At 50.8% G+C, this 27,984-nt stretch overlaps 2 protein-coding genes across 2 annotated transcripts in view; one reads left to right on the top strand and one right to left on the bottom strand.

The window, feature by feature from the left end:
- The window catches only part of CDC42BPG (CDC42 binding protein kinase gamma), a 56,151-nt gene extending 52,558 nt beyond the window's left edge, over positions 1–3,593 (top strand). Inside the window, exons 32-37 of the mRNA XM_063316710.1 lie at positions 705–789; positions 1,092–1,212; positions 1,592–1,709; positions 2,603–2,723; positions 2,984–3,069; positions 3,210–3,593. Coding sequence (XP_063172780.1) covers positions 705–789; positions 1,092–1,212; positions 1,592–1,709; positions 2,603–2,723; positions 2,984–3,069; positions 3,210–3,593 — 915 coding nt within the window. The remainder of the gene's footprint in view (positions 1–704; positions 790–1,091; positions 1,213–1,591; positions 1,710–2,602; positions 2,724–2,983; positions 3,070–3,209) is intronic.
- A 693-nt stretch (positions 3,594–4,286) lies between these two features.
- Positions 4,287–27,738, bottom strand: SCYL1 (SCY1 like pseudokinase 1). Its single transcript, XM_063317266.1, has 18 exons — positions 27,570–27,738; positions 25,022–25,162; positions 24,383–24,502; positions 22,490–22,710; positions 20,737–20,827; positions 18,782–18,937; positions 17,467–17,625; positions 16,265–16,372; positions 14,131–14,244; positions 13,508–13,663; positions 12,206–12,394; positions 11,063–11,138; positions 10,589–10,777; positions 8,969–9,099; positions 7,747–7,839; positions 6,872–7,150; positions 5,004–5,070; positions 4,287–4,904 (listed from the first exon to the last, which is right to left on the bottom strand). The coding sequence occupies exons 1-18, from the start codon at positions 27,684–27,686 to the stop codon at positions 4,780–4,782; spliced, it is 2,532 nt and encodes an 843-aa protein (XP_063173336.1). The 5' UTR covers positions 27,687–27,738; the 3' UTR covers positions 4,287–4,779.
- Positions 27,739–27,984: the final 246 nt, after the last annotated feature.

The raw sequence follows: 27,984 nt of genomic DNA on the forward strand, positions 1-27,984 counted from the left end.
AAGTAGGGATGGCGCCTTCTGAGCCTCTTTCTCCTCCCGTTATGCAGCTGCGGGCCGTGCCCCCTCTTATCTGACCATTCCCTTGGCAGTGTCTCTTGGCCCCGTCTCCCGAGGTCACCCTCACAATCCATTACACCAAGTGGCTCCATGTGCATCCAGGAAAAGGTGGGGCTTCTCGAAGGACGTGCCAGGGGGATGATACTATAATGGTATGTGGGAAAGACCTTGGGAGATGGGCGAAGAGATGCTGCCTAGGGAGTGATCAGATAAGAGAGGGCAGAGCCCGCAGCTGCATAATGGGCGGAGCAAGAGGCTCAGAAGGGGCCCTTTCTAATTTCTCGGGCCGTAAATGAGACAGTGGGAGATTTGTACTTTCAGACTCTCTCTCAATGTAGCTTTACAATAAAGCAGAATTAGCTCACCTGATTGTGAATCCTATCTGGTTTACCCTGCGAGGCCGACAGATGCGCACCCTCTCCGCCCCCAAGCACCTTCTCTCTTTGAATCTGGGTTGATGCACAGGGAGGAAGACTCACCAGTGGCTTGGCTTGCTTTTGGCAGAAAACGATGGCTGGGTTCTGGGGGGCATTTGCTCCATCCTTGAAGCTCAGCCTACGCCAGAACTGCTGACGCTGTTGGCACGCCGGGGGGTTGGGAGTCAGGACAGGTGAACAGCAGCTGCTGACCCCTTTGTCCCTGGTCAGGTGCGCGCCCTGAATCCCGAGGGCTCTTTGTGCACGTTCGGGAGCGAAAAAGTCCGGCTGACCTACCTCAGAAACAAAGGCGCAGGTAAGGGGAGGCAGCGAAGCACGTAAGGTGCAAGACCTGGGACTCTGGAGAGGGCACAGGAGCCTTGTTTGCACGACGCGCTTGGCCTGGGTCTGAACGCACCTCTTTTCCGGGTGTGCGGATTGCAGTACATCTGAAACCGAGTGCGCAATCCCAAAAAAGCCAACCCTGCTTAGGACTAGCCAAGCTTGGCATGCTGTGCAAGTTCAGTGGCCTGAATCGTTCACTAACCCAGCTAAGTGTGTTGTGCAAATCTAACTTGGATGCGACGGGGCTGAGACTGGATTTCCCTCCTTCTCCAGACCAGGATGAGTTTGAAATCCCCCAGACCACTGATAACAGCCGGCGGTACCTCATGAGGACTAGACACAAGCGACGCTTTTCTTTCCGGATCTCCGAGGAGGAGCGACAACATCAGAGGAGGTGAGGCTGATCGAAGAGGGACGGCCTGGGGACTTTGCCCCCACTGCAGCTGCCATTCAGAAGTTACACGGGCTGTTGCAAAATCTGGCCCCGTTCTCATTTACCCAATGCATTGAGCCAAGGTGTGCACTATGGGCCCATTTTGGTTAGCTTTAATCCTGGGTGACGTTTGTGAGGCTTAGCATGCTCTGCGAATCCAAGCATTGGGTGTTTTTGCTTTATGATGCCGGAAGACAGATTGAGGGAGCAAGTTAAGGTGGTTGTGTGAACCCAGCCAGGAAGCATCTCGGGGAGCCAGGTGGCTTTGATCCGCTGCCAACTGTCTGGCACCTCTGACCACTGTGGTCCCTGCCATGCGCTCCCCCTCTCTCCCCCTCAGAGAGATGATGCGCAACCCCAGTCTCCGCTCCAGGCTCATCTCTGCCCCGAAGAACTTCAACCACCTGGTCCACGTTGGGCCGAGCGAAAAGCAGCACCAGCTGCAGGACCTGAAGGTGGTGAGTAACCGCATTGCTGCTGCCCCTTACGAGGCCGATTCTCCCCGTCTCCCTCAACCTGCCTCCCTCCCAGTGGATCAGGCAGGGGATCCAGGGGATCAGAGTGTGTTGCGCTAAGCCACAACGTGGGTCAGCTCACTTTTGACCAAGATGGTTGTGCAGGAGGGCCAGGGCAAGGCGCAGTTATGTGCATCCGCCACAGTTATTTGCCCATTAAAACAGCCTGGCCCCCCAAACGCAGGAAGAGGGGCAAAGGTTTGGCCCTACATTCTGGGGAAATCTGGGGGTGCCACAAAAGGGATGCTGGCAGACCAGACATGGCTGCTGGGCCACATTTTGTACCCTCCTGGCTTAATGCCGTATGTGAACCAACAGTTGTAATCTGCAAGCCATGGTTTATGGTAAACGAGTTGCATCGCCTAGACCAGCGGTTCCCAAAGTGTGGTCCCTGGGGGTCCCCGAGACCCATTCAGGGGTTCCACAAAGTCAAATAATATTCTAAAATGTCTGTTTTAATTTCTAATGCAATAAATATCGATAAATGTAACCCACATACACTAAAGCTCTTTAGGGTCCTCAATCATTTTTAAGAATGCAAAGGGGCACCAAGGCCAGAATATGTGAGTACTGCCCTAGACCATTCTGGTTGAGCACAAAAACCACGGTTGAACGAATAACGGTTTAGTGCACAGAGGCAAATCCAGCCTGCAATTCTTCAGCTTTGTAGCCCTGGCATGTGAAGTGATCCGCCCCGTTCTGATCTTAAAATTATCATTTATTCTGCATGCAAGAAGTTGGAGTGTCTTAAAACAGCTGCTGTTGACCTTTCAGTCTGGGGGCCTTCCAACCCAACTGGGTTTATTTTCCGTCCTGCAACCTCCATCCCTTTCCAGGCGCAGGAAGAGAAGAGGCGGGAGGCCGAAGTCCGACTGCGCTGCAGCAGCCTGTCCGAGACACGGCGACCCTCGCCCACGGACCACAACGGCACTGCCCTGGGATCTGCTGCCTGCTCCGGTAAGAATCCCGCTGGAAAATAAGAGCCACTTGTGACTTGGAGGGGGGTGGCTTTTAAATGGTCCTAGGGTGGTGGTGGGAGTAGCTGCAGCTGTGGTCTTCTAGCTCAGCTTCCCAGCTGCATGGACTTCAGGCTCCCTAGAATTCTCAGTAGTAGCCATGATGGCTGGGGAATTCTGGGAATGGCAGCCCACTCATCTTCCTCATTGGAGGAAAACGTCTCCTGCCGACTGCCCTCTTCTGTTCTCTTGTCCCCACAGCCAGGCTGAAGTCGGGCAGTTCCATCTCTGAGGATTCCTCTGCTTCTCCACAGTCTCTCTTCTCTGCTGTCGGCTTGCTGGAAGAGGTAAGGGGCAGCAGGAACGGGAGGCTGGCGCGGAACTGTCGGTTTCAGAGATGCCACAGCAGCGCTTGCGGAGGTTGGGCGGAGCGCCTTCTCCGCAAGACCTTTTGGTGCCTCCCTTCCTGGTCTGTTCCCCTTTTCAGATGTCTCTTCTTCCTGCAACAGGTCGCGGATTCCGGTCTTCCCTCCGGCCCAAGAAGCACCAGTTCCACATGACAGGAGGGGCTGCTGGTGCCTGGCCACACCTCGTGTGGAACGGGTACGCCGGTGCTGAGTTGCAACGAAACGTCCAGCCCGTCCGACGCACCTGCCTGTTGCTATCCGGGGAAGGAGCAGGGGAAGAGAAAGGACGGGCAGTGGCTGCACCTGTGGGTCTGCTGCTGGAAAGCCACATTAAACCGCACTTAATCCTGCAGTGGGACGGCGGATCCACGTCCTCCCTGCACAAGAGGGAAACCTGGCGCTGCTGCCTTGCGGCTCCCACCGCTGACACCATCTCTTCCCTGCCCCGCTCGTTGCACAGATAGCCACTGAGTCGGGACCTCGCTTTGGTCCGAACACTTTTAAAGACCTTTTTAATGTTTACTTTAAAAAAAAAAAAAAGCTAAGCTACTTGCAGCCATATTCTATACAGAGGAGGTCTAACCTCTGGCAGTAGGCAAACGCACATTAAAAAAACCACGTTGACTGCCTGAATGGCTGTTTCTTGGGAGTAACAGAGTAATTCCAGAGTAACTTGTGGAGTAACGGAGGGGGGGGGGAGCTTTTCCTAGCATCTCATTTGCCTAGTTTTGCCAAAATGTCACCCCAAACCTTTGAATTCAGTGGTGTAATTCTCATTTTTTGTTTTGGTTTGTTTTGAAAGCAGTAAAATAATTGCGCTGAACCATCTCCCGGAATTGTTTGCAAGCTATTTTACTAAAAAAGAGAGGGACTGAGATTCTTGCTAATACCCCTCCCCCCCAATTCTCAGCAGCCCTGAGCGAGCAAAGAAAAATACTGCCCCCCCCCCTTGGTTGCAGAAAAGCTGCCAAACATGCTTGGAGGGGAAGGAGATGCAAAATGTTTTCCCACTTGGAACTAACCCGTTTCCCAGATTTGCAAACTCCCACAAACCCCCACTCTTCAGACAAAGCTCTAAAAGGGTTAAAGATGTCAGGTTTGTAACAGGCTTGGAGAAAGGCGACATGTGAACCCATCCAGAGGGGTGGAGAGGCAGAGAAGTTGACCAGGGATGGTGGGAACCCTCTTGGACCTTCTCATTTAACGAGTTAATTTATTTCTCTGTTTCTGTGCCTCGCTGATGAAGCGGGCGTGATTAATGCCCGCACAGGCACGCATTCGTTCACACCGTCCCGGACCTTTGCTGCTGCGCAAAACATCTGATTTTGCAAGGAGAGAAAGATGCGGCTTTGCGGATCCGACACCCCTCCTCCCGGCTTCTGGAAGTCCGATTTTAGCTATCTGAAGGCAGAGGAATCAGCCGGCGGATTGGAAACGGAGGCGCGACACAGCTTGGCTTGGGCGTGGGGTTGGCCAGCCCCGCACCGAGGACAGGATGGGGGCAGCTGCGAACTTCCCTTCCCCTTTCAAAACCCCTGGGCTGGGGGATCAAAGTTGCAGACCCTTCTCTCTCCTCCTTCCAGTCTCTTTGAGGCATCAAGCTGTCCAAACATTAGCAAAAAAAGAAAAAAGAAAGCGGGGGGGGGGGTGTCAGTTCAATTTCCTGGCTCCCAACTTCATAGGTCCCTTGGCAGCCTTCTTCTCGGCCCGACGGGCTTCCATTTCCTGCCTCCTCTCTTCCCGTTTCTTCCGGGCTAGCTCCGTCTTGCTGGGCCCTGCAAGTCCAGAACAGAAGGAAAAAGTTGCAGGCAGACTACAGAGCCCATCTCAGGGTAGCCGTGGGTGTGTGTGTGTGTGTCAGAAGGGGGCCATACCTTGATCTGAGTCCAGCGCTGCCCAGTTTTCCTCGAGGGACCATTCGCGCAGGGCATCGGTGTTTCTCTAGCGAAACAGAGAATGTAAGGGAGTAAAGGCTGGGCTGGCATTTCCAAAATCCTAAACCTCTAAGGCAGTGTTTCTCAACCTTAGCAAAGCTGGCTGGGGAATTCTGGGAGTTGAAGTCCACACACCTTAAAGTCGCTAAGGTTGAGAAACGCTGCTCTAAGTTTTAACCTTGTGGTTTAGTGTGTTGTTATTACCCCATCGATCAGTACGGCTTCATGAGGAACAGAAGAATTTGCATCCTCAAGTTTCCAGTCCTCATGGTTCAGCACAAAGGGCTGATTTAAATAGCAGCCTGGGAGGTGATCCTGCTTCAAACTGTTTATGCTGACTGCTAAATAGCCTTTTGCATCTCACACACGGTGTTTCCCCAGCCCACACTTTATCTGGAAATGCCAGGGGTTGAATCTCAGACACTTGGCATATAAAGCAGAATCATGCTGTCCTCCTCCTCGTTGGCAGAGTTCAGACAATAGAGGTAGTCCTTGCTTAACGACTATTCGGTTAGTGATGGTTTGGACTTACAACGGTGCTGAAAAAGAACGAGCTGCGACCGGTCCTCATGCATCCCTGCGGTGAAATGATCATGACTTGGGCGCTTGGCAACCGGTTCACATTTATGACCGTTGCAGTGTCCCGTGGTCATGTGATTGCCATTTTCGACCTTCCCAGCTGGCGTTTGGCAAGCAAAATCAACGGGGAACCACAGTATTTGCTTAATGACCATGTGGTTCGCTTAACCCCCATGGTGATTCATTTAATGGCCACCGCAAAAAAGATTCTAAAATCAGGTTGGATTTGCTTAATGACTGCTTCACTTAGCAACCAAAATTCTGGTCCCAATTGTTAAGTGAGGACTGCCTGTACACAGAACAAGGCTGAAAGGGGTGTTCATGGGTCAGTGTGCTGTGCGAAGCAAGCCATCCCGCTAAGTCATTATATGAACGCACCTACTGTGTTTTCTGTGAGTTTAGCAGCTGCGAGAATGAAATTGATGGAATGTTGTTTTTCGCAATTTTGCCCACACTAGCTAGCAGTCCCCCATCCTGCCCCTCGGAAACCTAAGGGTCACAGCCAGATTTAGGTGGCAAACGGGGATGCCTAACCAAGGGTCACTTGGGCACCGCCCTGCCAAGCCCCTCCAGAAAGCTGCATGAAATAGTAATGCTGAATATGACAAAAGGCGACAATTAACTTCGCAGGGAGGAATCACCAACTGCATTTAACTCAACAGTTAAATGCAAATTCAACGTGACTGGAAGAGCAGTTCAAAAGCAGGGCCTCTCAAGGGGTGGGCCCCCCTTTGCTAGAAGCGGGCAAGGCCAGCCTTCGGTTAGGGACACGTTCGTTTGGATTCTTGCCCTGAGTAGAGGGTTGGACTAGATGGCCTCACAGGTCCCTTCCAACTCCATAATTCTGTGTCCTGGTTTCCCTGCACCTGTGTGCAACAGGCTCTGCATACAGCAGACCCAATTTCTGTTGTGATGTACACCCTTGGCGTCAATTTATACCACTGGCATAACAAAGCCCTTATGAAAACCATGTGGGATGACGCCACCGCACAAATGACGCGAATCGCTCAATAACCTCCGATCAGTTCCATGGTGGCTTAGTGCAATGTGTTCGGCCCAGTGTGCTGAGCAGGGCTCACTCGCCCTTTCCTTGGGTTGTCTGGACTGGCTTGGACCTGTTGCCCGAACCCTGAGGACCACAGTTCCATTAGCCAGGGATGTCTTCCCACGATGAGCCTAACCATGGTTTAATCAGCCCAACACCGGCTGCCATCCCCAGAGCCACACACCTGCCTCTCTGCTCTTGGCTTCCTGGCGAGACAGGAAAAGGGATCGGGCTTGTCCCCAGGGCCGAAGCTGCCCCAGTTATATTCGCTGGCTGGCTTGGTCTCGTGGGGCCCCCCAGCTGCCTTGGGGCCCAGTCCGGAGGGGAGCGGCTCCTCGCAGCTCCTACCCCAGTCGTCATCCGTGGGGGCGGCTGCCCCCTTTTTAGGGCTCCAGGAAGGCTCCAGATCCCAGGCGGAGGTGCCCCAGTCCGACTCCTGCTGTTCGGGGACTGCGCCGGCGGCCTATGAAACGGAAGAGAAGCTGGGCAGGTTTGAAAACCTGGGTGGGTCTCTTTCCTGCAAATGGAGGGGGGAGGAAAGCCTCTGGTTTTCGGCATGCTTCCAAAGACCCCTGCCCGTGCAAAATCGAGAACAAATTTTAAAACGGGAAGTTTCTAGTCCTCACAAAAGCTGTTCAGGGCAGAAATTGCCGGAACGACTCAAGACACAAGGTGGCTTTCCGTATCGTGCCCAGAGATTTGATGGGGACACTAACCCCACAGGTGCCTTCTTCGCCCCAACCTCCTCTTAACTAAAATTGCCTTCGAGCTGAGCTCGTTCTTCGGGATTTATGTTGGCCCACCCAGGCAGCTTTCTCACGGATTTCCTACGGGATTCTTTCTGAGTTCCCAGTCTAGCCTAGTGCTGTGACTTACCACATGGTCTCCCATCCAGGTCCAAACCAAGGCTGACTTGGCTCTGAACCTGGGCAAGGCGAGTCTCACGCTGCCATCTGCTGGGAGTTTGTTCTAACTACGCCCAAGGAGCGCTCCCTTGAAGAAGGAGGATGCCAACACAGGGGCACCCGGTTAGTCAGAGACAGCCCGAAGCAGACTTACTGTCCGGCCGCTGAATGTCTGGGCTGGTTCTGACCATCCAGGGCTATTCCAGTCATCTGCGCTGGGCTGCCTCCTCGGCTGCTCAGCTTCTTGCTGCCGACAAAAAGGGAAAAAGAAAATTCAGTTGCAGAGTCCCGACAGCTGCAGCCGTCCGGTCGCCATTCCCTTCCAATCCTCGAAGGCAGAACGGGGTGCCGGCACCGGGGAGGAGTGTATGTCGCAGGGAGCAGGTGCCAAAAAGGGGTAGAATCTTTATGGCGCCATCCTGGCCCATTTTTTTGCTTATCTATCATATCTCTGTAGCCGCCCATCTCACAGATGTGTGACTCTGGGTGCATGCCATAAAAAGCAACGATAAGCAACTGATTACTTAAAAATTCAGCAATTAAAGCCTTTTCTGGCCCTTCCCTTCCACTGTAGACAGCCCAAGGCCGAGGTTCCCAGACAGCCTCTGATTCCAGAGAAAGTAAAAATTGGCTATCAAAAAATAAGAAGAAAAGATAAGGTGGGATGGTGGGGAAGACCTGGGGAAGGGGGAATAAAGGCCAGACAGGGGCCTCTTTGCCCGTCCACCTTCCAGGCAACGGAGATGGTATGATTGGCCTTAAAATTAGACAAGCAGTTGCCCAATAGAAAGGATAAATGAATTGGGGTGATATCTCATCTCTGACCCATCTCAGCTCTTTCTTAGCCTCTTCCGCTCTCTGGCCAAGAGGCCGAGGCATTTTTTCCCCAACTTTATTAAAGTTTCAAAATATAGATAAAGCACAAAAATATAGAAAAGATTAAAGAAAGACTAAAAGAAAAAAGATAAACTAAAAAGTGCAGAAACAGATAGAAAAAATACAGAAGGAGTGACTTCAGACCTTCTCCAGCACAGATACAAATACATAATGCATTAACCCCTTATTCTAATTCTAACCGTAATAAACATTATTTCTATAAACTACCCCAAATCAAAACCATTTTTTTTTCAGATACAAGCAAACAGTCCCAAGAGCGGTTTCCATGCAGAAACAAATCCAGCCAAGTAATTTTCGCTAATCCATGTTTTACCATCTCTGCCAGTGCCATTAATTCCACCCTCCATTCTTCCACTGCGGGAATTTGTGAATCCTTCCATCTTTGCACATACAAAAACCTTGCCGCCGTTGTCATATCAAAGACAGAGTCCCAAATTTTGAGGCCGAGGCTTTTCTAGGCTGCCCCCCCCTTTTTTTACCTCCAAGCTGCCCCAGTCTTCATCATCCCACTGGTCCGCCGTGTTCTCCTCTTCCCCCGCGTCTTCCTCCAAGTCCCACCGGCTCGAGGGGGTAGGAGCTGCTCCCTCGGAAACAGGGGGGCGCCCGATCCCTTAAAAAAAAAAAAAGGCAATAGAAGGAAGAAACACAGCCCATCTTGTCTGGTTTGAAAGAGCCACTCAAAAAAAAAAAAAAAGAAAGTTGCTGAAAAATTTTAGAAATTCTACTTTAGGCATAGAAATAATATTTTATTTCAGAAATGTGTTAAAAAAGTTTGCTGGAATCCATTCCAAAGGGGAGTATCTCTGCAGCCCTGGCACTGCAGGTTGTGAACAGGCTTTGAAGCCTGACTGATTCAGGGATTCTTCTTGAATGCTCAGCGGAGCTTTGAGGCTGTGCAAAACGGTGCGTGGTTTAACCAACTCGTTAAAGAGCACGTTGCTGGCTGCTGCATCACCAGCATACGACTGAGAGGTTAAAACCACGGTCTTTATGGCAATGGGGCTGCATTCTTCCTCTAATTCACAGAATCATGGGGTTGGGAGGGACCTTGGGGGTCTTCTAGTCCAACCCCCTGCCCAAGGCAGGAGTCCTCTGACCATCCCGGACAAATGACTGTCCGATCTTTTCTTGAAAGCCTCCAGCAATGAAGCACCCACAATTCCTTGATGCCTGTTGCCTTGGGACCCCTTGGCTTTAAGAGACTGCTGACTGACGTAGGAAAAAAAAATCTTGATGAATAAAATAAATAAAAGGGCCGTATTTCAGGAGGTCAGCCACCCCCTCCCCAGGCCAACCAGAAGTGCGGGACTTGAGGTTCCATGATTCCCAGCTCTGAGAGCCACAAACTCTGTGCTGAGTGGGATTCTGGGGGTGGCAATGTTCTCGGAAAGCGCATTCACACACGCTTGCATGTGCCCCCTTGTGCGCACACATACTGAATTTAGCCCAATGACAGAATAATGAACTAACAGTTCTGGGTTTGCCTGTCAGGGTAAGCCAGAAAAAGCCAAAACAAGATTAGCACATTGGAAAAACTTTGCCTTGGCATTTACACAATGATGCCTTTTAAACAGGGAGTGTGAATGGGGCCGCATTCATTCCACAGGTAGTCCTCGACTTACGACCACAACTGGGACTGGACTCGAGTCACCATGTGACTGGACCCGATTTAACAACCATTTTTACGGCGGTCGTTAAGTGAATCCAGCTTCCCCAACAGACGTTTTTTTGCTGGAAAATGGCAAAAAACTCTCAAAACACGATCACGTGACCGTGGGATGCTGCAACCAGCCATAAATGCAAGCTGGATGCTAAGCGCCCGAAATGCGAGCATGTGACCACGCGGGCGGTGGTGCGACTTTTGCGATGCTCAGAAGTGCTTTACAGGCTGTAAAGCACCAATTCCGACACCGTCGTAACTTTGGACCATAGTTAAATGAACAGTCGTAAATTGAGGACTACCTGTATACACAAACTGGCCATGTTCACACAGCCCACCTGACCAGGCCAGGTCCTCCTTGGCTCCGTTAACGTTCAAAGCCTAGCTAAGTTGGAACACTCCACCTGGCTGGTTAGCAGCGTTTTCCTGCCCCACTGACCTGATTTGGGGGGCTCCGACGGCGTCTTGGCCGGGGCGTCCTCAGCCACCTGCTCTGCCCCTTGCGTCGTCCCAGCGTTTGTCCGGATCAGTTTTGACGTGAGGGATGAGACCCCTGTCACGGCCCAGCCAGCCCAGCTCACTGCCGAGCCGACCCCAGGGCTGACGGAGGCCGCCTGGACATCTTTCTCTAGAGAGAGGGGGGGGCAGAGCCCGGGGTTCAATCCAGCCCATTGCAACGCCAGGAAATGCTTTTCCTCTGGCGATCCAGATCCACGCGGCCTAAAGGTGCTGGGCGGGACCTTGCATTCCAAGCTGGGGGCGTGGCCAGAGTGGGAGGGCTTTGCAAGGCGGGCCAAGGCCCACACTCAGTCCTCAGGCGCCAGTTCCCCACCCCTGGTCAACTCAAACCCCAAGGCCCGAACTCCGAGCCCAACCCCTTTGCTCCTCCTGATCATCGTTCAGGCCATCTCACCAAGCTCTGCAAGCTGAGTTGGGTCTTCTGAAACTGTCTCCAGTTTGGTCATGAAGCTCCGGATGGCCTTGAAGGCCTGAGAAGATCACCGAAGGGGGAAAAAAACCCAGCAAAAAAAGAAATACAAGAAGAAGGGTGTTAAAAAAAAAAGCTAGCACAATGAGAAGCCTCCCTCCAGCTCTACAAACTATAATCAATTAAACCCTGGCTTAATGTGATGTGTGACTCCAGAGCCTTGGATGGCCATCCTTTGCGGTTCTACCCAACCGTGGAGAGGATGGAGAAGGTCACAAAGGTATCTACCCCCATTTTAGCCAGGGAAGGATGATTCAGTGGCTGGGTCCCCACACTGCAGCCACCCACACGTGTTTAACCACGGTTTGGTGAATGATACAAAAGCAGCTGCATTCCCACATCACGCTAAGCAATGAAATGTGGTTTGTCCTCCACCCCGGCTGACTTCACAAAGCACACTGGCTAGGTTCACCAAACAAGCTACATGCTAAACCTGGATTAACAAAACACCATGTAAGGGGGATGCCCCAACCGATAAATCGTAGGATGGCCTAATCGGATGGCCCAGTTTGTAGCACGTTTAACTTCTGGCTGGGTTCCCCACAACCTGCTGAATCCCCCCAACCCCTTTTGAGACTAGCTAAGTGTGTTATGTGAACTCAGCCCCTGCCCAGGAAACCATCCCAGCCACATTCTGGCTCAGTGCAAGGTTAATGACCAGCCCGTGTTTTTCTCCTTGGTGTCAATTTCACCAATATTTGGTCAAAAAGCCTTCATTTTCGGTTCTGCTTTTTCCCTGGTGTCCCGTCCCTCAGATCACAAAAGTGCACGCATGTAGGGCAGGGGCTCTGCCATCATCTGTAGTCCTCAACTTACAACCATTTGTTTAGCGACCGTTTGAAGTTACGACGGCACTGAAAAAAGTGACTTACACCGCACCGCTTAACGACAAATTTTCCGGTCCCTATTGTGGTCGTAAGTTGAGGACTACCTGTAATCGTTCCAGTCTGCTGAGTGACCCTCGCAGGGTCCATTGGATCTGCTCTCAAAGACCCCAGTAGGCTTCAGTTCTCTGGCCCCGCTCCAGTAACCTCTGAGGGGATTTCGCTCCACGCCCACACCCCTCACCTGGTCCCGGACAGTCTTCTCGGGGTCTACCGTCACAGTGCACAGCACTGGCAGGATTTTGGTGGCACACTCTTTCATGGAGTAGAAGTTGTGCGTGGCGGCAAATCCGAGCACCCCGGCAGCCCGGGAGGGGGCAAACGGGTCTTTCGTGGCCCGGCTGAAGGCCGATATCAAGACATTCTGTCTCGTCTGTAGAGAGAACACCCAGTAAACAACGTTAGAGCACCTGGAACAAAAAACTTCAGCACAAAATACGAGGGTTCTGGCCAAGGGTTTAATTGCATTCTGGTTCACTTTGCCTGCTCCCCCAGTGCAATTATCAAGTTTTGACTTACTGTATTCTATCTATCAGAGGGTGCTGGTTCAAGGGCTAAGCTCGACACAAAGAATAACGCAAACAAGATACATTGCGCCAAGCGAGGGGGGGTTGGACTAAATGACCTCTGAGGGCCCTTCCAATCTTGTGATTCTGACATTAATTCAGGTTCAGTACCCTGTGCACTCACACATTAATGCTAAGCTACAAATAAATTGCCCTAAATTAGCCCCTTGTTTGATTCTCACAATGCACTACACCAGCCTCTTTCAAACTTGGCAGCTTTAAGATGTGCGGACTTCAACTATATTCTGAAGGCCATTTGTTTGTTGCCCAAAGCAGCACAGGGTTGGCTTGTTCGCACATGCAACCAGCCACTCCTGGAGACTGTGGCTGCACAAGGTGTGAAGGCAAAATAGGTTTAACCTTGCTTCGTTTTTTCAGTGGTTGAGCATCAAAAGCTAGCCCTAAAACCCAGGCCCCGTGCTTAACATCCCAGACAATGGATTCATTTGTCCACATGAACAAAGCAGGCTGTGCAAGTCCTGTGTGCTGATATGCTTTGGAGTTTGAAGCAAACCTCTAAATAAAATGTGCACTTTGCACTGGCTGTGCTCACACCCCGCACCACGCGAGGCTGTTAACCAAGGATTAATCCTTCAGCCATGGGGCAGTGGCAGATTGTCTTGGAAAGTAAAGTTACGGTGGCATTCCTATGGTCAACTGCTCCCCACCCAAACTCGATCAGGCCAAGTTTCAAACGACACAATGAACCTAACTGGGTTAGGTTAGCCTAAATGGGTTAGCGTAGCCTGTTGTGTGAATGCGGCCACAATGTGGTTTGTGACCCTGTGGCCAGTTTCCCACATCCTCCTTCCCAGAATCAACTCCTGCTAAAGCTTGGTGGCTTCTGAGCAAGGGAGGGCCCCGTCCGCTGCTCCGGAGCCCTGGTCTGCGGCGGCTCTCCCTGCCCTGCGCCCACTCACGCTGGCACTGAGGTAAGGCCCAATCTTGCCCAGGCACACGGTGGTGTTGCAGCGAATAGGCCCCTGGTCGTCGCGGGCCTGGAGGCGGGCGAAGTGCTTCATCAGTTCCACGTTGAGGTTGGCCTCGTTCAGCTTGGGGGCCAGGAGCAGCATGGACTGTGGAGGGGGACACAAGAGAGGAGACCCTGAGCGAGGGGCCATGGGGCGGGCAAGTGAGCCAAGGCCAGGAAGAACGGGTGCCAGGGCAGAGAACGGCTTGGAGGAAGGGGCCCAGTTGCTTCCCGGGGAGGAGACATTATGGCACACCTTCAGCCGAAGACAGGGAAGGGGTCAGGGGCTGTCAGCCTTCCCAGGTAGACCAGGCAGGAAACATGGCCAGATGAGCTAATGCTACTTGATTGTAAGGCCACATTGACAGAATCTTGCAGAGTCTGAAAGTACAAATCTCCCATCGTCTCCTTTACGGCCTGAGAAACCAGGGAGGGCCCCTTCTGAGCCTCTTTCTCCTCCCATTATGCAGCTGCGGGCTCAGCTCCCTCTTATCTGACCGTTCCTTTGGCTGCGTCTCTTGGCCCCGTCTCCCAAGGACTTTCCCACATGCCATTACACCACCACGCCCTTACCTTCACCGTCTGCTCCCGAATGGCTGGATTGGTGTCCAGGAAGCCATGAACTACGTGGGGGAAGATCTGGGTGTTGACCGTGGGCTCATTCAGGTACTGAATGAAGTGTTCCATCTGGTGGGCAAACGCCTGCAGTCAGTCGGTGCTACAGATACAGGATGCAACCGCGACGTGTCTCCCTCCCTTGCACCGTGCGCAGAGAGGCTGGGTTCACACAACGCACTCAAGAGACCCGTTTTCTAGGTTTCCACGGGGCCCTGAAACCACAAGCTAACCCAATGGGCTGCATTCACACAGTGCACTTTGCTCCCAACCTTCCCTCAAAGCAAGCAAGTAGGGGTACGAACTTGTAATGCGGAACAAGAAACTCTCAAAGGGAAAAAGAGCTTCGTTTCTCACCTTTTCTTTCTTCCCGGTGGAAAATAACAGAATTTGGAGGTAGATTCTCACAAATGCTTAATGGTTTCTGAATTAACCGCTTGTTGGATTTACACAATATGCTACAACAGTGTTTTTCAAACTTGGCCACTTTAAGATGGGTGGACTTCAACTCCCAGAATTCCCCAGCCAGCCATGCTGGCTGGGGAATTCTGGGAGTTGAAGTCCACCCATCTTAAAGTGGCCAAGTTTGAAAAGCACTGGGCTACATTATACGTTAATCCAGCAGGCTGGGTTTGTGCAACGGCTAAGCCAGAAAAAGACAAACCAAGGTTAACAACTAACCAAGTCTGTCTTATAGTGTGGGTGCAACTAGGCCTTTCACTGCCCTGGTTGAGCCTGTTGGGTGAACCTGGACAAACATAACCTGCAGCAATAAACTATTTATTGAAGCACAACCATGAAGCACAGCAGCAGAAACAATGATCACGACAACAGCAGGGGTTAGCATTCACAGCTCTTACATACTATAAAGGGAGGCAGCGGGAAATCATAAGTGAAAACAAGGTTTTGTAAGTGACGGGGAGGTCTACGGAAAGAGTAAATTCATCTGAGGCTGCTGAGCTATGTTCACACAACATGTGACCTCACAGCTGCCCGTTTTCTGGATTGGCCCAGCATGCTGAACTAGAAGCCGACTTCACAGGCTGATTCTGCACAGCACAAAACCATTCCTCAGTGGTTCCGTATGTTGTGTGAATGCAGCTGAAGCAAGCGCGTGGGGTTCAGGTCAGAGATTTGGGGACAGAGAAGGCAAGGTGGGGGCAGAGGACAGGAAGGACTGGATTTGGGTATGGAACTTGAGAACACGGAAATTAATTAATTAATCTGAGAGGCATTTACTCAAAGGCTATTGGGGGAAATGTGTTGCCCGCTGTGAAATGGAGATACAGGTAGTCCTCGCTTAATGACCATTCGCTTAGCAACGGTTTGGACTTGCGACGGTGCCGAAAAACTGACTTTGCACTTATGACCGTTGCGGCATCCTGTGGTCCTGTGATTGCCATTTTCGACCTTCCCAGCTGGCTTCTGGCAAGCGAAATCCATGGGGAACTGCGTGGTTCGCTTAAGAACCATGCGATTCGCTTAACGACTGCCACAAAAAGGTCATAAAATCAGGTCGGATTCGCTTAATGACTGCTTCATTTAGCAACTAAAATTCTGGTCCCAATTGTGGTAGTTAAGCAAGGACCACCTGTATCGGTGCACTTCTATGGGGTCTGAGATTATCCACGGTGATTGCCAGTCCTGCATCCACCATTTTCTGATTAGGCTCTCTCCAACCAGCACGGGCACTCGAAGTGATCCCAAACCTGGATATTTCTTCTCTGATCAAATGCAGCTGGCTGGACCAGACTTCTGGACTCAGCAGCTTCAGCGATAGGCCAGATCTAGAACTAGCCACAGCTACAATTTCAGCAGTTCACCGTTAGTCGGTTGCAGCAAAAAATCAGGAGTCTGGTAGCCCCTTTTCCAACTAACAAATGTTATTAAAAGGCAGGAAAGGGGGCCACCAGAGTCCTTCTGCCTGGCCGACTTAAGGAATGCCTTTAAAGTCCACTGGTTTCGGTCGCTCAACCCATGCAGGCCTAAATCCGACTTCGACCTGTTTAAAGACATAGATGAGGACACACCACTTGCTTCCTCTAACACCCCCCCCAACAAATACAGGCATTTGATTTGGGAACTTGCCAACCTGTTGCAGCAAACGAATCCTCATGGCCCGATCGGGGGAAGAGAACATCTTCACAATCACAGGAATGATTTTTTGCTGGTATTCCTGGGCGTTCAAAAACTTTCCCACCTGGAGGGCGGCAGAAGTGAAAACAAAAACAACAGACGGGTCGGAGAGAATGGGATGAATGCATTTATTGACAGAGAAAAATTAAACCCCCCTCTTCCGACAAAGATGCAGAACAGGGTGGCACTAACGACTTTATTCAAAGCCCAACATGTGCAAATCAATTGCCTGTTTTCATACAACACCCTGAGTTTGGTGAGTATTAACACTGCTTATCCTGTTCGTTTTGGGGGATCTAGCATGTGGCGGGAACGCAGGACGGTGTATTGTTGGCTGACCTCAGAAAATTAACCAGGATAAATTACTTGTCTGATAATGGGAGAACGTCGAAGAAGAGCCATTGCCAACAAAAACAAACCTGGCTGGGTTTAAGTATTTTCCCTAGAAGTCCTACATTAACCTACCAGGGTTTCTCAACCAGGGTTCTGTGGCACCCTCAGGTTCCACAAGAGGTCGCTAGGGGTTCCCTGGGAGATCGCAGTTTATTTAAAACATTATTTCCAATTCGGGCAACTTCACATTCAAGAGGTAAGTTTCATTCTTTATTTTTAGTTTACGAACTCTGTTAGTGCATCTGTACAGGCCTAAACATTAAAGGAATATAACAATTTTGTAACTGCTGCCCCATTTTGGAGCCTGAATGTGCAGGGGTTCCCCAAGCGAGGCCTGAAAAATATTTCAAGGGTTCCTCCAGGGTCAGAAGGTTGAGAAAGGCTGGACTAGGGCAATTCAAGCATGATACCACAGGTCTGTTCCTGCCAAGGGGAACAACGTGGATGGATTCACACATTTAACCTGGTTTACTCAATTAACCCATTTCCGGAGTCACAGGGTAGACTGAATCCCAAGCTGACTAAACGGCCTGGGTTCATACAAGATGCCACACCACGAAAGGAATCCTAACCAAGGTTTAGTATGTCATGCGAATGCCTTCACATGGACTTTTGCTGTCGAGTTAAGCGTCTTGCACGTGCACAACAAGCATGCTAGGGCAGGGAATCCTGTTGGGAATCCTTTCCCAACTTCTTCGGAATCACTTCTGTTTTTTCAGCCCCGGGGATCCGCGTCTCCTCCCCAGGCTCTCCAGCGCGGCTCACCTTGAAGAGTGGCGTGAGAATGACGGCCCCGGCACTCCCAAACTCGAATGCCAGCAGCAGCTGGGGCAGGACCTTGTGGCGACAGAAGTCCTCCGGGAAAGTGTCCAAGTTGCTGCTGAGCTCTTGGAAAAACCTCTGCCGCTCAGCCGGTTCCTTAATCTGCAAGAAGAGGAGTTACCGGATCAGATCTGCCAGCCCTTTCCAGCTGGGGGGGCTCTTCCGAGGAGGCGGGGAAGGGGGTGGCGTGGAATGAATCGGAGGTGTGAGTCGTTCCGACGAGGGAATCAGATCTCCAGCCAGGCTGGAACCAGGTTCTGCAGAGGGTCCTCCTGCAGGGTTCCCCAACTCCATCCCAACCTCACGGAAAGATACACACTTCTAAAAGCTTCCCGTGTTCCCCAGGGTCGGCCTTGTGGAGTAAGCCAGTTAGGAATCACAACCAGGTGGGCTAGTTCTACTTTATAGTAAAGCTACATTGACAGAATTTTGCAAGTCTGAAAGGACAATCTTTGCCCCATCTCTTTTACAGCCTAAGAAACTAGGGAGGGCCCCTTCTGAGCCTCTTGCCCAACCCACTATCCAGCTGCAGGCTCAGCTGCCTCTTATCTGACCGTTCCCTTGGCAGCATCTCTTTGCTCCATCTCCCAAGGTCTTTCCCACTCACCATTACACCCAGGGATTTCTATAATCTGTTCTATTTCTCAAGTGGATGTATCCCCACCAGCAAAAATACCCCATTTTGTTACGAGCCCCCGCAAGGGGAGCAAAGGACTCCAGATGCTACCTAAAAGAGTGTCAGGATATTTCTCACCCTCCCTCTGAGGTATCCGACTCTTTTTGGCCATTAAGCTGAGTTTCACTGAGGTGCCCTCAAAATCCACCCCTGTTCATTACATGCCATTCTAGAGGCACTGGATCACGTCTCCAGACAGATTGACTAGGTCATTCCCGTAGCACGTCTGGGATAGACCTGGGGGACACCCCCAAGCTTCACAGGGGCCAGGACTGTATCCCTGCATGGCTGGCTGGGGAATTCTGGGAGTTGAGGTCCACACCTTCAAGTGGCCAAGGTTGAAAAACCCTGTTCTACAGGAACATCGTTCCTTATGGCGTCCTCTATTTTACTGGGCCCAAGCTGAACGGCAAACCGCCTCCAGATATGGAGGACGGGACCTCAAATCTTCCACGTCTGAAACAGGTTCTTTGACTAAGCACTACGGCCCTCTCCTCAATTTAGCCCCACGGAAAGCCATAAAATCAAGCAAACGCAGGCTAAGAGGCTTTGGGAGACAGGCAGCATGCTCCCAGCTCTCACCTGGATCTCCTCCAGAAAGAGGTTGGTCTCCACAAACTTGTTGTCCATGAAACTTCCCGCCCCACAACAATTTTGCAGGAACTTGGCTGGGTTGGGCCGCAGCTTGGGATTGGCACCGACCAGTTCACAGTAATGGGGGACCAAGGACTTGGGGATCTGGAAGAGAAGGAAGCAGGCAGACAGGTCAGAAGAAGCAGGGGGATTCTCCAAACCAAGCTGGCCCACCCAGACTTGGAAGCAAGAGAGGGAATGCAGGTCCAAGTCTCGGGTAGTTCCATCGGCAGTTATGCAACCTGCAGCCTCCTCGCTCCCCCAAGTTTATTTTATTTATTTATTTAATTTTCTATCCCGCCTTTATTATTTTTATAAGTAACTCAAGGTGGCGAACGTGCCTAATACTCCTTCCTCCTCCCGTTTTCCCCACAACAACGTCGAGTCATTCTCTTTGGAAAGCTGAATCTTACGGGGTTGACCTAACATGCTTCACTTTAGGGAGTGAACCCATTTTCCGGGCGTACAGAATATAAGCTAACCAAAGGGATTGGATTTGCATCATGCGCTAAACCGTCCAGGAGCACCTAAACTGAGCTAAGATGAAAGATGGCCAAGCGTAGCGTCATGCATGAATGCGATCCCTGGGTCTTTTGCTGATCTGGTTAAGCCCACGGTGCAAATCCAGGAGACTTCTAGCACATTGAGGGGGGCGCCAGGATGGGGAAGGTGGCAAAAGACATATCCAACATGCCTTAAGTGTGCTTTTTTTAGCAGGATGAAGAAAATATTCAAACCTGGCATTACAGGATAGTCCCCCCGCCATGTCCTGCAATATTTACAGGTAGTCCTCGACTTACGACCATTCATTTAATAACTGTTTGAAGTTACGACGGTGCTGAAAAAGTGACTTATGTCCAGTCCTCGCGCTTATGACCATTGCAGTGTCCCCGTGGTCATGTGATCAAAATTCTGGTGCTTGGCAACCCGTGATGGTTGCAGTGTCCCAGGGTCACATGATCGCCATTTGTGACCTTCCCAGGGGGCTTCCGAAAAACAAAGTCAATGGGGGAAGCTGGATTTGTTTAACAACTGCATGATTCACTTAACAACAATGGCAAAAAGGACATAAAATCAGTTGCGACTTACTTAATGACTGCATTGCTTAGTGACAGAAGTTCTGGTCCCAATTGTGGTCATAAGTTGAGGACTACCGATTCTGCCTCCTATTTTCCTGCATAACAACCACCCTGTGAGGTAGGTTGGAAGCGACTGGCCCAAAGTCATCCAAAGGAGCATCTGTGGTTGTAGGGGGACTAGAACCCGGCTCTTGGTGGCGCCAGGCACACCTTCATTGCTCTGCCAATTGTGTATTGCTTAAACAACCCCCTAACCCACTTCTGGGAACCCACCTGACTTTTACCCCTAGCAAGCCAGCCCACTTGTATTAACTTCAGGGTTGGCTCCCAACCCACAAACTCCCATGTTTTAGTTCTGGGGGTGGAGAGAGAAGGAATTCACACCACCCAGTGCTCACACCACCAGCCAACTCCAGTTAGCCAACTGTGTGGTGTGCCCAGTCTAGAACGGAGTTATGCCCATCTGCACCCAGCCCACTTCTTGAGTCAAACAAAGCCTGTGGTAAATGTCAGCTTTATGTAGCTGACCCTGGTTGTGTGAACCCAGAGAATCTGGTTAGTTCGGTCAGCCACAGTTAAATGAACTTTCTGAAAGGTGTCATGAAAACCCAGCCAAAGAGACTGATTTATTTATTTTTATTTTATTGATCGAATTTTGTCACCACCCATCTCCCCCAAGAGAGGGACTCTGGGTGGTTTACAATAAAGCTAAAAAAGATTAAAATCCAATAAAAATAAGACATATTACATAAGGTATAAGTAAATGTATAAAGTATAAAATAGCATCCAAGATGGCAATTAAAAGTTCTGATTCAACGGACTTACTTTGTGGAGAGACCGGAGGGAGGAAGATCGGGGCAGGGGACCGTTGAAGACCTCCCAGATGAGGCAGCCGAATCGCCACATGTCTGCTGACCTACCACCACACACAGGAAGCGGGTTCAAGTCAAGTCAGGATCATGAGGACTAGCCCCACACACCCCACGAACAGCTGGAGTGTTTTCAGGGCAGATTTAACCCTGAAAAATACTACACAGACCATGCAAGCAACAGTCTATGGTGAGTGGGTTCCCACAGGAGGCTAAGCCGGGCTAAAACGGGCTTGTGCCTTTGTTGAGAACCCAGATTCAAACAGAGAGCCTTATGCGAACCAAGCCATCAGTTCAACCCTGAGGTACAGGTAGTCCTTGCTTAACAACCACTCATTTAGTGACAGTTCAGACTTACGACGGTGCTGGAAAAACTGACTTGCAACTGGTCCTCACACTTACGTCCACTGCCACATCCCCATGGCCACGTGATCACAATCTGGGCGCTTGACAACCGGTTCACCTTTATGACCAGTGCAGCATCCTGCAGTCACGTGATCACCATTTTCAACCTTCCCAGCTAGCTTCTGGCAAGCAAAATCAAAGGGGAACCACGTGATTCACTTAACAGCTACGTGGCTTGCTTAACAACCATGTGATTCTCTTAGCACTGCTGCAAAAAAAGTCATAAAACTGGATCAGATTCACTTAATGACCGCTTCGCTTAGCAACCTAAATCCCGGTGCCAATTGTGGTCATTAAGCGAGAACTACCTGTAGTTGATTCCCCTGGATGCTGTACACGGATGTCTGAATTCAGCTGTTAGTTCTGCTAACACAAAGGTTAGCAGTTAGCAGTGTGTGAACCCTGCCCATATTTTCAGGGCAAGATCGATGCCAAATAATTCCCAGGGCCCCAATCCAACCATGGGAAGAATTTACAGGATTGGGCGCACCAGTGGGACCCCCTGGGTAGGCAGCTAGAAGATTAGCAAAACTAATTTGACCTTTGACCTGTGGCCAGCTGCTGCCCACCCTCCCCGGAGCAGGAGAGGCCAAAACTAAATTTAAGCACTTTTCGTTGAACTTAAGATTTCATTAATTCGATCCCTGGAAACTATTAATAATTTCCTGCTCTGTATTTTAAAGGACAATTTGGTGGAAACTGATGCAACGTCTCCAAGTGGCATCCCAAAGCTCTCAGGGGGTCATATGTAGCCCTGGGGGGGTCAGGACCACGCGCACGTAGGGTGTCTCCAATCCGTGTGGATATTTCACGCCTTTCTGAATGCTGGCTGGGGAATTCTGGGAATTGAAGTCCACACATCTTAAAGCAGGGTTTCTCAGCCAGGGCTCCGTGGCACCCTCGGGTTCCGCGAGAGGTCACTAGGGGTTCCCTGGGAGATCACAATTTATTTTAAAAAATATTTCAAATTTGGGCAACTTCACATGAAAGGAAAATTTCACTCTTTATTTTTAGTTTAGGAACACTGTTCATGCAAGTCTACAGCCCACCCATGAAACAAATAGAATAATTTTGTAGTTTCTGGCCTGCATTTGGGCCTGAATGGGCAGCGGTTCCCCACGGCCTGGAAAATATTTCAAGGGTTCCTCCAGGCTCAAAAGGTTGAGAAAGGCTGTCTTAAGGCATGCTGGCTGGGGAATTCTGGGAGTTGACGTCCATGCATCTGAAAGTGGCCAAGGTTGCGAAACGCTGGACTAAAGGAATTCCAATTAAAAAAAGAAAGGAAGAGAGAAAAGAAAACTCACCATTTTTCTCCAGTGTTTTTGGTGCTGTCAGCAAATTCGGGAGGGTCATATTTTTCCAGCTCTAGGACCCCCTTTCGTGGCACTGTCCCGTCCCCCTGGGCCGAGCACATGTAATCCAACCCCCCGAGTTTCCATTCACCAGCACGATCCACGAACACCACACTGGTACAGATGTTGTTATGGACGAGGTGACAGTCATTCACCAGGAAACTGAGGGCTTTCTAGGAAGAATTGGGGAGGAGGGACAGAGAGTGGTCAAGCGAGGGACGCCAGGTCACAGCAAAGGAGCGGTGAAAACGCACAACCTCAGTTTGGGTTTACATTGCGCACTTAACCTGGTCAATGAAGCTGCATTCACACATGCTCAATTCCTGCAGGAAAGGCAGGATATCAGCCTAGCGAAGGAATAAACATACCAACTTGGCACATTTCAATCTTGGCTTCTGTCCCCTGTTGCAAGAACTGGCCCCGTTAAACTGACTGGCACTCCGGTCTGTGGTGTGACCACCCCAAACGGTCTAATTCAATAACAAGGATAAGCGTGTCTTGTGAACGCAGGCAGGGAGTCTTCCGAGACAACTAAACGGGGGCGGTTTAGAATTTGTGACGTGCCACACCGTGGGATAACCAGTATGTTAACCTTCATTTAGGTCAGCTGTTGGTTTGGTTACACAAATGCAAACTCAGCCTATATGGGCAGCCTATAGTAAAAAATGATTATATAAACCTAGAAAATAGGGGTTTGGGGGCTCGCCGGGGTCTGTCTCCTGCAGCAAAAAAAAAAAAAGGGCAAATTTGATGCTTGGAAGTGGTGGGGAAGGGATAGAAATAAAATTGCCAATGCTGTATAGCAGCGTTTCTCAACCTTGGGAACTTTAAGATGTGTGGACTTCAACTCCCAGAATTCCCCATTCCCCATGCTGGCTGGGGAATTCTGGGAGTTGAAGTCCACACATCTTAAAGTTCCCAAGGTTGAGAAACACTGCTGCATAGGCAAAGCCTTTATCTAAATCTCTGGTGATTCTGCATTTGGAAGACAGCGTCCAGTTCTGGCCCCATCTGAACAAAGTAAATTTCAGAGATGGAAAAGGATGCAGAAAAGAGCATTTATTAGGGGTTTTAAAACAGCTGCTCCTTGAGAAAAGATTACAGCATCGAAGTGTTTTCAAATGTAGAGCAAAGAACAGGAGTTGTGACTGAGGTATACAAAATCATGTATGATGTGAAAAACACAAATATTTTTCCTCTCTCCTTCAGAATCATAGAATTCAGAGTCAACTCTTGAACCTAAAGGCAGGGAAATTTGGGGAAGAAGCTGAGCTTTCCACTGATGGTTAAGTTATGGAATTCCCTGCCACTGGAATGTAGGGACGGTCACTGATTGGCATGGTTTTAATAAGAACCTCTTCTCATGGGGGCAGCACCTGGCTGACCATGGTTCATTGCAAGGAAGCTAGGCAGAATTGGGTCTGGTTCACTCTTGGATGGGAGACCACTAGGCCATCTTAGGATCTGAGGCTACAGGGAGTCCTCACTTCACCATTCGTTTAGTGACGGTTCAGACTTATGACGGTGCTGAAAAAACCAACTTGTGACTGTCACAGCGTCCCCGCGGTGATCACGATTTGGGCGCTTGGCAACCGGTTCGCCTTTACGACCACCGCAGCAGAAGAAAGCTATCTGTCCACCTTTGCAAACGGCTCGTGAGCAAGCGGTCAGCCGCCGGGTAACACAGAACGCTGGGCTAGGCAAGCCCCGGGTTTCATCAGCCTCAGGACCCTTCTAACTGTCTTTGATTAAGCAGCTGCTCCGAGCAGGCAGTTTGGCTCCTGAAAGTGAAGGGGTCCAGCCCAGCATCCCCCCACCCCGATGCTGGTCTCCCCCAGGACTCACCGCAATCTGATGAAGGCCCCAGGAGATCTCCGGCTCGCTCAGGCCCTTCCCATCCCTCGACACCAGGTAGGCTGGGAGAGGCACCACCGGCTCGGTCACCACGTGCAAACTCTTCTCCGTCTGCAGAGCCAAGAGGAAAACACAACTCTCACCACGCCCTGTTTCAATGGGGAGGCAAATGGGCAAAAGACAAGCAGGTGCAGTCGTGCCAGTAATAAAATAGTCACGTTTCCTGCTCCAGAAAACACTTTTCCCAGCCTGATTTTGCATGCTTTTCACACGGAAAACAGTCTCTCTTCCCTGCCGTGTCCAGACAGCTAAATTCACTCGGATTTCCACACCGCAAGCGGGCCCCCACAACATGCCAAGCCACCGCCATAAAGCTGAGCCAGGTTAACACTATCCAGCATGACGTGGGAAGGCAGCCGCTTGGCCAGGAACCTAACTGGTCAAACATGTTGTGTGAATGCAAGGAGCTTAACAGTAAGGTTCAGTTTTCTTTCTTGAAACTCATTTTAGGTGGAAGAAAAAAGAAAATATAATAAGAACAAGGGCTTCTGGATCCAAAGCCTCAGCATTGCTTCCTAAGAGGTCTTGTCTGGGTTTCAAACGCACGCTGCCCAAACCCTCTTAAGATACCTCTAAGCCATCAATGTAGGATAAGATATTTGGGTGCCGCAGCGTCTTGAGGAACCGAAAGGCTGTTTTGGCCAGCTGGAGCTGTTCCTCGGAGCCCGGCTTCACCTCGTGCACGAAGAGGGAGATGGATTCACCCGTGGTCTGCAGAAAAAGAAAATTAACAGGATCGTGTGGGGAGAGAGAATGGTGGTTATTTGGTGGCCACACAGCAGACCACAATCGACTGGCCAAGCGGGCAGCCCCCGAGATCCAGGTGGCCCCCACTCCCCTGTTGCTTAGAAGAGCTGTGAAGACCCTTTGATTTGATTGTAATGTCTTTGTTTGATTGTTTGAGCTGCCCAGGTTGTTGACAGTGGGTGGAATAAAGTTTAATAAATTTAAATTCTTCTTCTTCCTCTTCCTCTTCTTCTATTATTATTATTATTATTATTATTATTATTATTATTATTGCCACTGGATGGGTTCACACAACGTACTAAACCCAAATTAACGAAGAACATAGTGTCCAAATTAACCGTATTCTGGTTTAAGGTGATCGCCTGATTCTTACCCCTGAAATTGAAGACCCAACCCTGTCTGAACCCAGCTTGTGAGTGTTGCTCAGACCTGGCCAGCAGTTCTTGGTCTAATCCGGCGCAGCACACTCCGACCTCCTCATTGCCCCTGGCTCCTTGTGGAGAAGGGGTGGGCATGTTTGATACCCCTGGGTGCTCAGGGTTCAGTTGGAGCGGGGAGATGGGAATTGTAGCTCCTTACTCCTGGTGGGGGAGGTTGCGGCAGGTGCCTGTCCCATTTTAGCTTAGCCCACTTTGTGGTGCAAATCCATTCCGAAACCAGAAATTCAGAAATTCAGTCATGAAGGAGATAGCGCAGGGTTTCTCAACCTTGGCAGCTTGAAGACTTCAACTCCCAGAATTCCCCAGCCCACATGCTTAAAGATTTGCAGCCTTCAACTCCCAGAATTCAATTTTATTTACGGCCAAAATAAATCAATTGATATTGATTGATATCAATCAATTTTATTTACAGCCGAAAGGCCCCAAAGCAAGTTACAAATATAATCTCAACTTGGCAGTAGATAAAACAGTTTAACAAACAAAATATTTAATAAATATTACATAATACATTTAAAACCCCAACGCATTGACTTATTACTAAAAACCTTGTTTTTATAGCCATGGTTAAAAATCTGGCTGTTGCCACTGTAATCTTAGGCTTTTCATCTGCAAATAGACTTTTTACATGCTCAGAAGTCTCTCTTCCTGGTTTGGATTTTGAAATTGGCGTGATAACCTCCTGCTGAAGACTCTTACAAAATTCACAATACTCTAAAATACGATCCACCATTTCAGGATCCGCACCCTTACAGGGACAAAATCTTTGAAAGGCAGGAATTTTCTGAAATCTACCCTATTGCATATTTAAACGGCAACACATTTAACTCAGCTTTGGAAAAGGCTATTCTGTATTTACTGACGTAGAAGCTCTTCAAATATTGACATAGTTGAAAAACATAGCTGTGGTTCGTTGCAAAAGTGACAGGTTGGCATTAGCCTGCACACTGGCTGGGGAATTCTGGGAGTTGAAGTCCACCAGTCTTCAAGCTGCCAAGGTGGAGAAACACTGAATAGTGCAAACCCAGCCAGGGTCACCAGAACCCTGCTAAACCTGGTTACTGGAAAAAAAAAAAACAGGGTCTTTGTTTATGTAATATCATGAAACCTCAGCAGGAAAAATGAGTGGGGTCCCATGATTGAGGAGGACATTTAACGCAGGGTTTCTCAACCTTGGCAGCCTGAAGATGGGTGGACTTCAACTCCCAGAATTCCCCAGCCAGCATCTCAACCTTGGCAGCCTGAAGATGGGTGGACTTCAACTCCCAGAATTCCCCAGCCAGCATCTCAACCTTGGCAGCCTGAAGATGGGTGGACTTCAACTCCCAGAATTCCCCAGCCAGCATCTCAACCTTGGCAGCCTGAAGTTGGGTGGACTTCAACTCCCAGAATTCCCCAGCCAGCATCTCAACCTTGGCGGCCTGAAGATGGGTGGACTTCAACTCCCAGAATTCCCCAGCCAGCATCTCAACCTTGGCGGCCTGAAGATGGGTGGACTTCAACTCCCAGAATTCCCCAGCCAGCATCTCAACCTTGGCGGCCTGAAGATGGGTGGACTTCAACTCCCAGAATTCCCCAGCCTGCACACTGGCTGGGGAATTCTGGGAGTTGAAGTCCACCATCTTCAGGCCGCCAAGGTTGAGAAACCCTGCGTTAAATGACTCAGCCCCAGGCACAAGCCATCCCAGGGATGCAGACGCACCCGGGCAGGGGTACACGAGGGCAGCCCCTGCAGCCCCCTCCCCACCTCCATTGCACAGGGCACCCCCCGCCCAAAAGGAAGGGGAGACCCCAAATCGCCCGCCTGCCCCCCCAAAGGGGAGGCCTCTCCGCAGCGCCCCGGCCCCGATCGAGGGTCCCGCCTGGCAAAGCCCCCCTCCCCGGACGGACCTCGGCCTGCGCCCCCGCCCCGGGGAAAAAGCGGGCCGGCCCACCTTCCTCCGCCCGCGGTGCAGCTGCCAAACGCCGCCCGGCTGCAGCAGCGGCGGCTCCGGCGGAGAGGCCGCCTCGAAGGGGAAGTCGCGGATCGGGTCCCGGGAGAAGAACCACATCCTCCGCCGGGAAGGGGCGCCCGGTTGCAGAGCGAGCCAGCCAGCGAGCCAACGTCAGCGGCGGCTCTGCAACGCCAGCCAGAAGGAAGCGCCGCCGGACCGCCAGGCTCAGCCCCGGATCCTCTGTGCAACCCCGGAAGTGGTTGGCGAGAGGCCGCCGCCGAGCGTGTGCAGAGTGCGCGGCCGGCCGGCCGGCCGCCTCCGAGCGCCGGGTCTCGCGTGCACGCCCGCGGAGGGCGGCGCGCGGCCGCGGGAACGCCGGCGCCGCGCCTGCCGGGAGGAGCGGGGATGCTTGCAC

Source organism: Candoia aspera, chromosome 17 (assembly GCF_035149785.1).
Source record: "Candoia aspera isolate rCanAsp1 chromosome 17, rCanAsp1.hap2, whole genome shotgun sequence".
Classification (NCBI taxonomy): domain Eukaryota; kingdom Metazoa; phylum Chordata; class Lepidosauria; order Squamata; family Boidae; genus Candoia; species Candoia aspera.

What these genes read in the sequence shown, in the direction of transcription:
- SCYL1 (XM_063317266.1), bottom strand. Translation starts at nt 27,686, where the DNA reads ATGTGGTTCTTCTCCCGGGACCCGATCCGCGACTTCCCCTTCGAGGCG. An exon ending in TCTTTCTGGAGGAGATCCAG is followed by an intron (nt 17,626 to 18,781) that starts GTGAGAGCTGGG and finishes CTCTTCTTGCAG; the next exon opens with ATTAAGGAACCGGCTGAGCG. An exon ending in AGCGCTGGACTCAGATCAAG is followed by an intron (nt 4,905 to 5,003) that starts GTATGGCCCCCT and finishes CTGGACTTGCAG; the next exon opens with GGCCCAGCAAGACGGAGCTA.